We start from the raw sequence: 16,051 nt of genomic DNA, 5'->3' as shown, positions 1-16,051 counted from the left end.
TGGTTTTGTAAAAAAACCATGAGAATAAAAAAAATATTTATTCATAATACGGATATGAATGACTTAAGACTTAAAAAATAACCTTGTGTATTCAACGCACATCTGACGTACATAAAAAACCGTGACAGACGAACAGATTGATCACGACGGTATATTTTTGGCACCAATTTAGTACTCACGAAATATATGTCAAAAAAACTCGTAGTCTCGTGGGACTTGGATTGAAAGAAGATCACTTTTGACGACCTCCGTGGTCGAGTAGTGTGTACACCGGTTTTCATGGGTACGCCACTCCGAGGTCCCGGGTTCGATTCCCGGCCGAGTCGTTGTACAAAAAGTGAATTAGTTTTCTATATTGTCTTGGGTCTGGGTGTTTGTGGTGCCGTCGTTACTTCTGATTTCCATAACATAATGCTATACATTGGGATCAGAGTAATGTATGTAATGTTGTCCAATATTTATTATTATATTTATTACTATATATTATGGGCACATATACGTCTAAAACGATGTATTACATAACAGGCACAATTAAATAAATTAGTATTTGAGAAAATTAAATTAAATTAAATGTTATTATTACACATTCACTCTAAATTAAAATCAACATTAAATTTCATTATTTTAATTAACATTAAATTTCACCTGTAATATTAGATAATGTACAATCGGAGTCGATATCTAAGTCGGGCTATCTGCCCCAGGCCGAGAAGCAAGAGGCGTGAAATACATTTGAAACCAAACAATGTTTCACGAAGAGCCGTACGTGGTGTAGTTGGTTTAGATTGGACCCGGTTTTAACGCTGCGATTGGGAAATAAATAAAATACTTATTTCACCCTGACGACATGGGGATAAACAACTAGTAACGTCTTATATGTTGGGATTAATATAATTTACTTCATAAAAGGAATCTCTTATGAAACTAAGCAAGTTCGAGGCTAATTTTTGAATACATGCCAAATAAATTCTTTGTACTCGTAAGTACATACTTAAAGTTGAATAGTTGAAAAATGATTCTTATGTCAAGAACAAATAAACTACATTTTAGTTTGTATTATCTAAAAAGCTATTTTTGGCATAGGTCAAATTATGTAACGTTCGTTTGCAGAAACGTAACATAAAATACTATAATGGAGTTTTTATGTAATTAAACTGTAAAAGACCAAATCTAGATACATATTTTATATAAAAGATATGCCATTTTATTTCTTTGTTTCTTTTTCTCGGAACTCATTTCCAATCCACGATACCATATAATATATTAAAAAAGTAATAATTGTTACAAGGCATCACTAAGCAGAATTTCAATAAAGAACAATCTAGAAATGATCTAGGAGTTTTTTCGCGATTCAATTTACAAGAATAGTATATTAGCTATATGCGAATATTTAATTAACATGTACCTAATTCACTTGGCAACAATTCTTTCGATATTTTAGTACATTTCACCGGATTGCAAGTGGTTATCAAAGATCATAGACATTGCCACCATAAAAAAAATACCATTCCTTAAATCGCCAATTCGCCACCGACCTTGGGAAGTAAGGTATTACGTGCCCGTAGTTACTCTAGCTTACTTGGGTGAGTAAGCTAGAGCAACTTCAAAATGGAACACAAAAGGACTAATCATTGGTACTTGGCGGTAGAATACATGAATGGGTGGTATCTAAGCCAAGTGTTTTTTTATCTCAACCAGAAATACTTATTTGATTTAAAAAGACGACTATTATTTTTTATAACTTTTTTATTTACTCGTTTCTTGTACTGCTTAAAGTCCACAATTATTCTGCCGATATTTATTTATTATCATAATTTATAGAAATATTAACAATATTGTTCCGACATCACTTTAACCAACTGCCAAACTAAGAAACAATCAATATTTTTTCATTATTATTGGACGACCTCGTAACATTTTGTTACATGCTTAGATACAGTAGTAAATATCCAACAATTATCCGTTGGATATTACAAACGGTGTCACTTCATAGAATCACGCTATGGCATTGTGACATGATAACTGATGCATCATGAAATATTTTATAAATTCAACATGATATAATAAAAATTATGCCTTACTGTAGTCAACTCAACTTGGTATGGCCATAGTATGAGCGATATTCACATCGTCAGCCTTCAGATGCCATATTCATAATCCATAAATATTTTGTAAACGCGCAAATCCTAATCGAAATTGATGTATCGTTTTTTTTTTTAATTTAATTATGTTAAGAATAGTTTAGGTTATATTATATTTGTGTGATGTTACAAATTGTTTATTTAGTTACTAGAGTTAATATACAAATAATTATATACAAACTTTTTTTTTTAATTTCAACGATAAACGCAAGCTGCAACACCAGTTTATGTTAATTGATATATTTAATGACAGTTACAATAATAATGTTGGTTGTCTGTGTCCTGAAACTTGCATAGACACTGCTTAACTTTTTATAATGGCTAACTTTATATATAAAAATGGATATCTGTGTAACTATATGAGATTAATAGACTTCGAGTCACCTGGTCACTACGAAGTCCATATATGTATTTTTTCATGAATATTTTTTGCTATAATAAACACTTTATCGTAACTCGATATTGATATACGAGCCTGACAATTGACTATTTGTTGTTACAATGGCGCCACTGGCCCAATTAAATTAAAAAATTGTCGAATCGAAATCGAAAAGTGATCGCTGCCGTTCACCCGTGTACCTATTCTGCAAACGCAAAGGTCAAAATTGAATCGGAAATCGGGATCGTATCATAAGCAATATAAAGCAGGAACGCTATATTATATTCGACGGACGCCACGGGATCGCTTTCGCATGCTACCGTGACGCCCTGACAGTAGAAATTACCCAAGGACAAGGTAACTGGGTTTTGATTTTTCTATTAAATCATTATTTCAAAGTTTTATAAATAAAATACCGAATTTAATATTGAAACACTTTATTTTAATCAGAGTCTGAGTCGGAGAAAGTACCGCGTCCGCTCGAATGGTCGCTGTCCATATCAACATCTTCTTGCTTCGGAGTTATTTCACTGACAGCTTTGATACAACGTATCGTATATTTGTTGAAGTCACATCTGGAATTATATATTTAATCTATTATTAACAAATATTAACGAAATACGTTAATTTGAAAATAGGGTAAATTAATTAATCCACGTGTAATTTAGAAGTTGTCCTTTTTAATACAATTTAAATCTTCTAAATACTCATACTATATTAGTAGAACCAAAGCAATGCCGTTTTCAACATAACAATACAAAGTACTTATTTGTTAAACTCGCTCGCTGACTTAATGGCTAGCGTTTAAATTTAAGGATTATATCAGTTAATAATTTTGCAGCCCGAATTTCTAAATATTAATAGTATTCGAATTTTGAGAGTGAATTTATATAAACGCACTCCCTTGTGTTTTATATAAGCTAATCTTTAAGATAGACCAAAGTGGTTGAAATTCGGTCAATTCGGTCGGACATTTTATTATTGACGCGCTTACAAGGAGCTATACCAATACATTATCTTGTTCTATTATATTTAGTATAAATATAATAAATTTATAATCTGCATTGTATCGAATTCCATACAAAGAGGTTTTAAATAAAATATAGCAATTTGAAAAACATAATTACAGCTACGTTTTTAATTGTATGTATAACATAGCGATTTTTTACCGAAAATTCAGCAGATAAATCCATAAATTTACATTTATCGTATCAGATAAGGCCAGCGAGTAGGACAGAAACCCAAGAATCAAAATTATCAAATCTCTTTCTGTAAAATTGCTTAATATTTTACTATAAGATTAATTTATGATAAGGTAACCAACCTTTCATTATTCCCAGGACAGATACATTAATTATTCATTAAACTTTTAGATAAGTTTGAATTAATAACGATGGAATGGTATTACGACATAAAGAGGCAAAATATTGTAGACCAAAATAGAATCATCCAGATAAATCCAAAAAAATCCAAAAGTGATAGTGATCATTATAATTCGCCAACATACAAACTTTTTACTTCACATGATTAGATATCAAACTATTTACAATGAACACGAAGTTCTATATTATATTGTCATTTTAGAGATTTTATGTATCACATTAAAACTTTAGGATACTGTTTGTACCCAAAACTTATAAAATCAATTCAAATACGAATATGAATACAGAATACGAATTTATTATGAATGAATATTCTAGGGCTGGCAGGTATCCTAACAATTATCATTCACGAATTAGAATTTAATATTAATTGCATTACATAAATTTATTTGCATTTTGCGTGTATAACTTTTTATTTTTAATAAAAAGTTATACACGTTAACACATTCAATATAATTTTAACATTTAATGTATACACGTATTAACTCATCACCGTAAGTCGGTGTCACCATTTCAAGTGTGATACACTCCGAAATTTATTCTAGCTTTAGTTCAAAAAATAATTTAAGCAAAAAAATAAATAAAAAAGTAGTATACTATTTCTATAGTTTTACGTCACATTCAACCTAAATATCTACGAACTATCAAACAGCTGATTAGAAAGAGACACAAAATATATTTTTATATGTATAAAGAATAGAAAATCAAGAAAAATAACAAATAATAATATAACTATACGTTTAACGTTGCAAAATAACGTGACGTAACAAATCGGTCTACAATTTAGCTAGTTGTTGAGGAAGAAATACCATCGTTGTTTTCAGCAGTAGACACATTTCAATAGAAACAGTGGCCGCAAACTCATAGAAAAAAAATATTATTTAAATAAATATAATATTAAAGTGTATGTAACAATACGACGCCGTAAGACTATAATTGTTTATAATTACATTTCAAACTCGCATAATATATTAAATATATAAGCAATTAAATAAAAAATATCAAGTTATTACGAGTTTTGTTATAGGAATCACTTTGGGAACTAATTCAACTATTTCATAATTTTATTTCAATAGTTAGCCGTCGCCGCAAAAGAGAACATTGTAATGAGTATTAAGACCCAAGTATTTTTTTATGCAACTGTAGTATCATAGCCCTATAGATTACCCGATGTCAAATCAGTTTTTTTATTAAACTAATTAAATATGTTGTTAGTTACGTCAGTTTAGTTTTATATAAATATATTCAGTTAAAAATATATCAGATCTAACCTATGAAGGTAGAGCGTTTAAAACGTCTGTCTAAAATGCATATTATATAGAATTAAAAATTTAAAAAAAACTATAAAGGTACCAGAAAAGTAGATTCTACAGAGAAGAACCGGCAAATAGCTCAACAGTTACTCTTTTCCAACAATTTAATAACAATCAATAAAGTATTTTATAATTTAATATATACAAGACCTAGAAAACAATCCACGATTTTTTATCACAATATAATATTATATTGACTAATATGCCTTATTTATCAACGTGTTTTTACATGAGATTTGAATTTAGTAATGTAAACATAGTTTTAGAGTATAAGAAAGCCTATTACTACTTTTTTAAACCTGATAATTTTGTCCCGTTTTCCTACATTCAAGATAGTCACCCTTGTGTAAGATCAGTCACTTTATCTAAGAACAATTCATCTCGATTCCATCCTTATCGTTTTTATCATACACTTGACCTTATCGGCTGCGATAACAATGAATGTTATCTGGTCGACATGTGATGTGTTTTATGTAACGTGTTAACCTAGTTGAGGACTAATTGTGCTTCTGAATCTAGTTGTAATTTTGTCTCAATTCCATTGACATAATTATTTATTTTCGCATATTTGACGATGAAATGTTATACTGAAATCTCAATCAACCGGTATTTGTTAAGCAATTAGATTTCATAGCAATCAGATACAGATCAAATTGATTTGTATTCTGAATAGAATAATATTATTATGAGGACGACCTCAAAAAACAAGTGATTAAAGTTAAACAACATGTATTATGTATGCTAAAATTGGACCAATCTTGTAAACGAGGACTATTTTGGAATGATTTACTGATGAAATTAATATTTATAAAACATATATACATATAAGCAATATATGTAATATATATAAATATAATACAAGCACCTTTCAGAAAATATTTTAGTATATTACATAAGTAGCAACGCTTCGCAGTTTACCCCACTTTAAACGTCAATTCCTTGTACTTGTTTAAAATATGATGTCGTTAACACTAAAAGTAGAATACATTATTTATTTTTTAATTACAAAAGGATAACAAACGGCAAAAGCATCACCTGTGTCACACAGGTAATATAAACATCGCACTAGCCACGAATAGTCAAAATATTTATTCCAAAAATCTACCAACGTTTCCAAAATAGTTTTAATAAATAAATATTTTTTTATTTATAAGAATCTACCCTCCTTATTTACCAATCGATAATTTATATAATAAGGAAAATCCGCTAAGGAACACGATCAAACACTGTCAAACTGACAGCAGTGTATTACTACTGAGAATTACTCGTCAGAAAAATCTAATAACATTGATTGCAGATGAATTTTATTCCACAAAATGGCAAGTAGCGGCCATTGTATACATCACACCGATGACCCACCGACCTTGGGATCTAAGATGTTACGTCCCTTGCGGCTGCAGTTACACTGGCTCACTCACCCTTAAAACCGGGACATAACAATATTAAATATTGCTGTTTTGAAGTAGAATATCTACCTAACGATAGCCACTAGACCAAGGAGGTAGTTTAAATAATACTTAAACATAATTATTTCTTAACAAATACATTAATAACACGTATTAAATAAATTTGTATCTGAGCTTTCATCCTGTTTGTATATTAATAACCAAATTAGCAGAGATTACTTGATTGATCGTTATTACAGTGATAATATCACTGGTATTATCTGGCGCCTTCGTTCGTATGGAATTTTGTCTACTCTTATCAAAGTGCTTGTTAGAGTTATAAAATGTTTTCTATACTCATAGTTACACTGGCTCACTCATACTAAAAATTTAACTGCAAATCGTGGTGATGCACTGAACTGACAATTTTTGTCAACCATTTGTAATAAACTTAATCGTGACAGAAGTAAAAACTTCTTGCTACGAAAATGTTTCATTCAAACGTTACACGTTGAAACGTTTAATATAAATCGACCTTGAATTTTTACTTTCTTCCTAACAAAGACATTTTACTTTCATTATATTTAATAACATTAAACCGCATTTATAACTATTATTCAAAATGCAATGTGAATCCTTAGCCAGCACTTTTGATTTTGATTTTACAGGATCAAATTTAATTTAAAACTACGAACAATTCAGAAAAAGTATCATGCCGGTTCTACTAAGTAGATTCTACATAAATTCAATACTGTAACATTTTATTTCATTTGATATTACATAACCAGTTCAATCATACTCACATTTTACTAAGCTGCGAATATTTTACAGTCAAAACCTTTTCTAAGGCTAGAAGCACACTGGGCGGTACTTTCTTCTTGTCCGTGACGAGATACTTCAACCAAATGAGAAGATGTTCCAAATGTCTGCTGTCTTCTAGAAGACGTGCGAGTGAGTTAAGGAGACGATACGAGTAGTCATCTTCTAGACCTACAACTGTCAGTTGAACTGTGGGAATAAAAAATGGATGGTTAACAAAACAAAACATCTAAAACATAATTATTTCAGACCTGGAACTGTCATACTGACCATACCGATAACTTGAACATAGTATAAATTGTTCAGAAGGCAAATTAACAAATTAATTCTTATTTAACCCAAAGTATGTAACTAATTTCGTATATATATATATATATATTTTATTAATTTAGGAAGACGGACAGGCACATAGACTACCTGCCAGTAAGTATTCACTTAGTAACGTTTTCGCGCGCTATTTAAATATGGAATTTTTAATTTGATATTTTTCAGCCAATATGTACTAGAATTAAAAAAAAAACAACTGCTAATGGGTTTCTTAACCTCTACTAAATAATATAAAATGGATTTTAAAGACCAGTCAAATAGTCTATTGCGCAAGTAATCAAATCTAAATCCAATCAATTGAGAGTACACTGAACATCAACAAGTGGTTACTAACTACTTGTTACTTATTATAATTAAGTACGCACTGTCAGAGGGCGGTACGGCCTCGACGCACTGCTGTATGAGGTCGTGCTGGTTGAGCTGCAGCGCCGCCAGCAGGGCTTCGCCCCACGAGCGCTCGGCTAGCCGCTGCCTCACCGCCGCCGGCGTCGAGTCCGTCTCCAGGCGGTATGGTCTGCGAAATGTTCATTTTTTATTTATATTTTTTTATTTATTATTCACTCAATTCGTGAATCACTAAATTTCACAAAAAAATTATCTGACAAAAGTGTAAACGTTTTTGGCAGACGGTTTGATAGAGAGATTGCTCTTAAATTTAATTCCATTGCACCGAAAATGATTTTTATTTGTTTCAATTATTACCTGAAAGATCCATCCAGACCCGCGTTCTGACTATAAAGCAGGAGTCCCTCCGTCGCCGCTACTGCGAAATTTTCACCGGTCGGTGAGAACCGAACGCAGTGGACACGCACCTAAATATCACATACAGATTAGGCATCAAATCAATTAAAATTCCTTTATATGAGTTACTTATTCATTGGCAACTTAAGGAATAGCACACGAAAAAACGGAAGAACGGGTGCAAAAAACTCAATTTCGGAAAGCATATTGCAATAAGAAAAAAATATAGAATATTGTGTAGTTCTTTTAAAAACCAACACCAGTAAAAATATAAGTTATTATTTAGCCACTCATTGGTACAAGGAAATAATTTAATATAATCTGTGTAGGTAGCGACTAAATATAAAAAGAACGACTTTCCTCGACTTTCGACGACAATTATATTTTTTTTTAATTTTAAAACGGTCATGTTATTTTAATTTCTTTATAATTATTTTAATGTTTTGTTAATAATGCAATTTTTCAGCAAATTTAATTCCAAATACAAATCATTAGAATCGATACCGTTATATCAATTCACATAAATCAATTCGGATCGATTACAAGTTATTAATATATCATAAAGAATATTCTAGAAGGTATAGATATTATTTATCCAATAAGTGTTAAAATTCGCTACAACGATATAAAATAAACATTCACAAACCTCAGGTTTAACTCTCCTATCGGCCATGTCGCCCGACTTCACCCCCGGCAGACGTATGTTGACGTCCCCCCCTTCGAAGTCCGTCCTCTCTTCGACGAGCGCCATATTACCGAACTCGGTGAGGAAACGACGATTTATAAAGTCCTAAAACAATAATTACAAATCACATTTGGGATTCTAGATTTATTGTTGTTTAAATATTACTAATATGAAAAATGTAGAAGTTAAGTACACCTAAACGCCTTGAACCTTATGTATTGAAGATCGATGACGTCACGAAATAGCATTAAAATACCACCCAATCATTAAGGTTAAGTGGTATTTTAACTTGGTGATGACTAATGACAACAGATCGTTCTTACTGGTGATAAAACTATATACTATGCTAAATATTGTAATTGATTTATATATAACATTACATATCTACAATGATTACAAGCGAAGTAATGGAAAATCATTTATATTTTATTCATTCATTTTAGGTCATTTTATTTCGGTTGTTTTGAAATAAGTTCCTAGTTGTTATACATTTTTTGGAGAGCTAATAAAACGGTTTTGTTTTTAAAATAATCTGCAGGACAAGTTTCATGATGATTTTTTAAGGCATTTTTGTGGAAAAAAAATCAAATAAAATTTGAAATAATAACTTTTTCCGTCTCGCATTTTTAAATTAGGGCCTATAATTATTGTTTCAACATTGACAAATAACCAGTGTTTATTCATTTTTATAAATCAGAAGAAAAAAATAGATTTTAATTGATACTTTTTTTTAAATAAATTTTTCAAGTTGCATTTATGACTTATTTTGAAAAAATCTAAAAAAACGTGATAACTCAAAAATGGTTCACTTTTGCATTATGCATATGGGGGTTAAAATTATTGCCAATAATCACCCCTATCACCTCCTAACGGGAATACGTCGAATTACCGATAACCCTGTATATGTACGTATATACTCTGTGCATATACTCACATTAACAGCGTCGAGCGATCTATTCTGTGTAATTACAAACTTCCTGATGAGTACGGACTCCTTGATGCTGTACAGACACACGTTCTTGGAGTTCCCGCCGGCGAGCACGCACGTCCCGTCCGCTGAGTAGCAGAGAGTTGTGAAAGCCCTGAAAAAATATATTAAAAATTAAGTGAACTAATCTTCAAAATGAAATGTCGTAACTCAATACTTTAATTCTATAAAAAATAACCTTATTGCATTGAAAAATGTTACAAGAAAACGTAATAAAACGCGTCCTTGAAATGATACTAGCATGGCGCCCAATAAAATATCACTTCAATCCTAAAAGTTCTTCTGAAAAGTAGACAATAGAGTGAGGATAAGACTTATTTAATTCTGAAAGGACAAAATTCCTTCGCTGTCTCATTTAAATTTAAACAAAATGTACAACAGAAACTGAATTGATAAAAACTTTGAAATAGTATGTTTTAAGTCGAAAACAGGATAAAAAAGGTACAAATTTTAGACCATTCACAAGATTGATTTTTCATTTTATAATTGTTCAAGTGGTAACATTGTTATCAAGCATGCTACTCACTTCGTTTTCAGCATCTTTTCAGGTGTTATGAGATCTGTATCAGCTCTCCCGGAACCTAGATCATTTCTGCCCTCTATACTTCCGGCCTGGTCACAGGTGGTGGCGTTGAAGAAGGTGATGTTACCATCCAGGGTTGACACTGCTATCTAAAATATTATAATTTATTATTCTCATTTTCAAAGCAGAGAGGGCATTTTAAAAAATTCTTCATAACGCGAATTTAAAATACAAAATAAATAATAATCATTTTTGGTGCTCCAGTTGAGGCGTCGTCAGCGTAAGTCACCCCAGGCCCCGGCGTTGACAGAAAACCAAAGTCTCCCTCGACCCGCAGCTCGACTCACCTCCTCCCCGTCGGGTCGGAAGGCGACCTGCAGTGCGTCCGCGCTGAGCTGAATGGTGTCGCAGTCGGAGCTGGTCTCGACGCAGTTCCACAGGCGCACGGAGCGGTCCCACGAGGCCGAGGCGAGGCGCGAGCTGGCCAGCGCGGGGCTGAACGCCACGCACGCCACCGGCGCCTCGTGCCCCCCCAGCACCTGCGCCCGCGCGGCAGGACTTTGTAGTCACGTGTTCGTAACGGAATAGCCGGTGTGGCAGCTCCAATGAAATATAAGTAAGAAAACATATTTCCTTCGAGACTGAGATTTCAATTAATTCCAAACTACGTCTCGATCTTTCATCTGATTTGATCCAATAAGATGACATTTAGGAGATAGTCAAAGGACCATGTCTCACCTCTAAGAGCTTGCCAAACTTGATAGACCAGATGAAAATTTCGAAGACGTCGTGTCCCCCCGCGGCACACAACTCGCTGCTGGAGTCCAGCGCCACGCAACCGAACTGAACTAGACTCGGAGACGTTAAGGTCCGGAAGTTACGATACCTTTAATGAGAAAAAAATACCTTAATAATTCTGTCCAAATACTTTCTCAAAAAATGAAAACATTTTGTTTTTAAATCAAACTTGATTTGCATCTATCAAACTCTCCTTCATAAAATAAGTATAGATAAATATTTTATATTTATAAATTTTAAATCTCACCTCGTCAGATCATAACACCTCACCGTTCCATCCAACGAAGATGAAACAAAGAACTTTTTATTAGCACTGAAGACAATATTCGTCACGGTCGAGCTGTGTTCGTTGAAGGTCACGAAACAAAAACCAGAGGTCGTGTTCCACACTTTGACCTTTCCGTCGTAACCTCCAGTGACTATGTAGAGACCGTCAGGCGAATACGCGAGACAAGTCATGTCCAATGAGTGTCCTTGTTGTTTCATTACATACTGCTCGCCTGTTGGAAAAGGGAAAAATTGTTAAGAATGCTAAATATAGCTAATATTATCCCACGTGTTTACCATTCATTCGTGTTCATTCATCTTATGGTATGCGGTGACTACTAATTTATATAAACTCTATCATTTAATTTTGTAGTAGTAGCTGTTTGTAGTAAAAGTTACGAAATAATTATTTTCTAACTTTTTCCATACTCGACATTAAAATTCGTTTATTATATAAAAATAAATACTTACTCTGCCACTCCCAAACGAGCAACTGGCCTATATTTGGACACCCGAAAGCGATCCAGTCACCCTGAGGCGACATTGCGATGCTGCTGATCCTGTGCTCGGATATACTGAGTGTGTGAATCAAATTCACATCGGGCATTTCATGGAGAAAAAATATTCCGGATGTGAAACCTATAATTGATATAAGGATAAATTTCAATGGTGATGGCAAATTTGTTTGTTTAAAAAAATAGTTTAAAAAAAAGTTTTTACTTGGCAGTATTTTTGACATGTTTATAGTTGGGATATTTCGTATTTTAGTTTGTATTGGTATTTTTTTAAAACAAATTTAAATATTGTTAAAATAATTAAATATAAATAAATTCTTCCACAATTTTCAAATGGGTTGAATAAAAGCTTAAAAAAGCATACATTAGTTAATGTTTTAATTTAATTAACATTTTTAAAGTTAAACATTGAAATTAATTTTATACAATTTCTTATTTTATGACTATTATAAAAACCAAGAATTAAAAAAACTTAATAATAAAAATGAATTACCACTTTAATTATGATGCTTTAATGACTTACCAGTAACTAATATCTTAGTATTTTTATGGTAAGCTGCAGCCGATAACCTCACTTTATGATGGGCGTTTCTTATCGCATCACCTATGTAGTGGCGACCTAACTTTTTGTACTGCAGTCTTTTATCATCATCAACTTTTTTCTCTGATTCCATATTTTCATCTTTGTCATTCTCCTGTAAATAACAACATATATATTACCACAGGCTCAGCTTCACTGTTTAGAGGAAATCAAACAAGTCCTGCAGTACCTGGTCATACATTGACAAAGTATGTTATAGTCATTCACAGTTAGTGCAAAAGGTTACATCTATAACTATTTATTTGTGTGTGTGAGTGTGGGTGTGAGATTTTTTTATTGAGAAAATTGTACAGATAAGATTTGAACTTACAATATATTCCTTATCTTTTTCAATTACATTCTCTTCATCAACTTCATCCTCTTGTAGTTCAGCGTCCTTTTGCAACTTCCGTCTCTTTTTATGTGATATTTGTACTGCAGATGTCACTAAATCATCTGAGTCTATCGTTGCCTCCCACAAACAAACTTGACCATTACGGCTAACAGTAATAAGGTCTAAACTCGCTTTTTCAAAAAATAGTCCTACAATTTTATCTGTATGACCACTTAACGAGTACATGTTTATGTTATCCAAATATTCTGATGTGAATATTTTAGTTGTGGTGTCTTTAGATCCAACTGCTAGTAACTTGCCACAACTTGACCAATCAAGGCAAGTAACTTGGTCATGTGACTTTTTAAATACTCTTTTCATTATGAATGAACGAAATTCACCCGTAAAACTGCTAGGTGCTGTCATTATGAATACTGGAATTAATATATATTAACATTATTTTATAATTATAATTAGAATTTTATTTTTAATATCGTTCAAATGTATAATATTGATAAAGTGAATAATAATATAAACAGTGTTTAAAATTGGCAAGAGCACACTTCAGAAAACTACGAATACTAATAAATTCAAGTTAAATTATTGTTACACAAGTATAAATTGTATTCAAAAGCTTAATATGAGAGAAATAAAAAAAAAATTACTATGTTCATTCCCAAAGTTGTACATATTCTGTATTGTACTTTATCAAATGAGACATATTTTCCAGTAGGAGCTAAATGTTTGATTATAAAAAAGCATATTACCTGTATCATCACAGCAGGCAGCAAAAAGTTTACCATCAGGACTAAATTTAACGGCATTTACTTGCTGCTTGAATTTGTATCTGTGTATTACAGTGCATGTCAAGAGACTGATCATTTGAGCTTCACCCTCTGAAAACAGAAACAAAAACATAACTTAATAATAACAAGCAAAAGAGAAGTTATAGGCAGAACTTATAGACCTATGGAAGATTGGCACTATACTACATGTGAAGCATGAAAAAAATTATGATGAATATGAATTAAACTATTTAATTTTTATTGGTGAGGAGCTTTGAACACTTTTTAAAATAAATAAATGACAATTGAAAAGAAAAAAAATTGTTCTAAGTTTCCACCCCAAAGTTTTACCACCCTATAAGCAGCTTATAAATCTGTCCCTGAGTAAGGTCACAATAAATATCCCACTGGTGGGTAAAAATTTACTCTCCTCCTTAGGAGACTTACAGCTAATCATCAAACAGAAATTCATTCATCAAAATAGTTAAGTCATAATCTCCCTCACTGTTGAGTGTGAATTGAACATTAAGAGCAATAAAATATTGTTTTCCTCTGAATCCGTGGATACAAATCTGCAATTGATGTTTTAATTATACCTACTTTCATTGATAGCAAGAAGTATTGATCCATTTGGAGAGACATCAATGGCTGTATAATTGAAATTGCTTTCGACTGGTAATGTATTGCTTTTATTTCTGAAATTAAAAAAAAACATATGGTTATAGAGTATACTAATATTAACATACTTATGTTTTTATTTTTTATTTATAAAATAAATAACATAAATATTTATCTTTTATTTGTCATCAATGGCAAGTTTAAAATATACTCACTGCTTAAGATTGTAAATAGTAATTTTATTACCGACTGGACTGATTACACAATTACCATCGTTTGTAAACAAAATATCACCACGACGGTATACTGTCCCGAGGAGATTTTGAAACTGAAATAATATGTAAAATGAAAACATTTATTATATTAATACAAGTAAATTAGATGAACCAAAAGTATATAAAAAGAGAGAAATATATCACACCTTGTAATTGAACTTCATTTTAACGTAGCTTTCATAAACTTGACACCAACAAAATAATCAAAACACTAATGTTTCTAAAATATATTTAATTTTGTCGATATAAATGTAATAACAACATAACCAACAAAATAAAGCGACATGGTTATTGACGTATGACAGCTAAATTATATGGCTATATGCCATGTGTGTTTGACATTAGTAGGTTTTTTGTTTCCTTATAAATTCATATCTCGTTTAAAAAGCAAAGGTGTTATTAATAAAAAAAAATGATTTTAGAACACAAATTATAAAATATATAAAGAGTAATATTTATTCTTATTTATTGAATCATTTGTGTTATAATCATGAAAAATTATGTTTCAGAGTAAGAAACTATGTAATTAAAAGATTCATTATATTCCGATTTTAATATACAATGCCTACTGAACATACGCAACCTTTATTGCAATAACTAAGAATATATCTGATGGTCATGTACGTATACGAACTTATTCGCTAAAATTAAGATATTGATAAAACAGTGTCGTTTTAAACTTTAAATAATAAAGTAAATAATTGTTAAATTGTATTACAACATACCTATCTATACATACATATATAACATTGTATTCCAATTAGCTTAGAACTTTGTAATTAAGTTTTATATTTATTTACTTAGTCATATTTTTCTATATTAAAATCTCCCTATTTATTTTAGGTACGATAAATAAATTAATTTCCTAAACTTCTTATGCTTTGTTTTACTCATAAATGGTACTTAAATAGCCGATTGTCTTTTTCTTTTTAAAAATTTAAAATTTAGCGCTCTTTTAATGGCAACATCAAAATTTAGTCAAAATGTTTACTTATATTAATTATTTATTGAATTTTGAATTTTTTTATTTAATAAATTGGCTCAATTATATTAATTTGAATAAATTAAGAAAATCAAAGTATATCGTGATTTATTTATTTGATTTTTAATACATTTTATTTTATAATAAAACACTTAAACGGTAATTCCGAACATGCGCAGAATACATTTGCTGGCCAGCGATCCACATCAATGTT

At 31.3% G+C, this 16,051-nt stretch overlaps 1 protein-coding gene across 2 annotated transcripts; it reads right to left on the bottom strand.

Moving 5' to 3' along the window:
- Positions 1-2,946: 2,946 nt before the first annotated feature.
- On the bottom strand, positions 2,947-15,164 carry LOC113397192 (periodic tryptophan protein 2 homolog). 2 transcript variants are annotated; one of them, XM_026635424.2, is made up of 17 exons: positions 15,002-15,164; positions 14,796-14,908; positions 14,563-14,657; positions 13,945-14,073; positions 13,175-13,611; positions 12,787-12,958; positions 12,220-12,387; positions 11,729-11,981; positions 11,422-11,569; positions 11,031-11,222; positions 10,687-10,832; positions 10,107-10,254; positions 9,134-9,277; positions 8,449-8,558; positions 8,112-8,260; positions 7,404-7,608; positions 2,947-3,095 (listed from the first exon to the last, which is right to left on the bottom strand). In XM_026635424.2, exons 1-17 carry the CDS (start codon positions 15,017-15,019, stop codon positions 2,963-2,965), a joined length of 2,760 nt encoding a protein of 919 aa, XP_026491209.2. In that variant the 5' UTR covers positions 15,020-15,164; the 3' UTR covers positions 2,947-2,962. The 2 variants fall into 2 exon arrangements, with proteins under 2 accessions (XP_026491209.2, XP_026491208.2); XM_026635423.2 differs by lacking the exon at positions 15,002-15,164 and having other exon boundaries at positions 14,796-14,935.
- Between the last annotated feature and the right edge of the window lie 887 nt (positions 15,165-16,051).

The sequence above is a fragment of the Vanessa tameamea genome, chromosome 3 (assembly GCF_037043105.1).
Source record: "Vanessa tameamea isolate UH-Manoa-2023 chromosome 3, ilVanTame1 primary haplotype, whole genome shotgun sequence".
Classification (NCBI taxonomy): Eukaryota; Metazoa; Arthropoda; class Insecta; order Lepidoptera; family Nymphalidae; genus Vanessa; species Vanessa tameamea.
The sequence above is the reverse complement of the archived record's forward strand: the minus strand, read 5'-3'. Positions and strand labels throughout refer to the sequence as shown.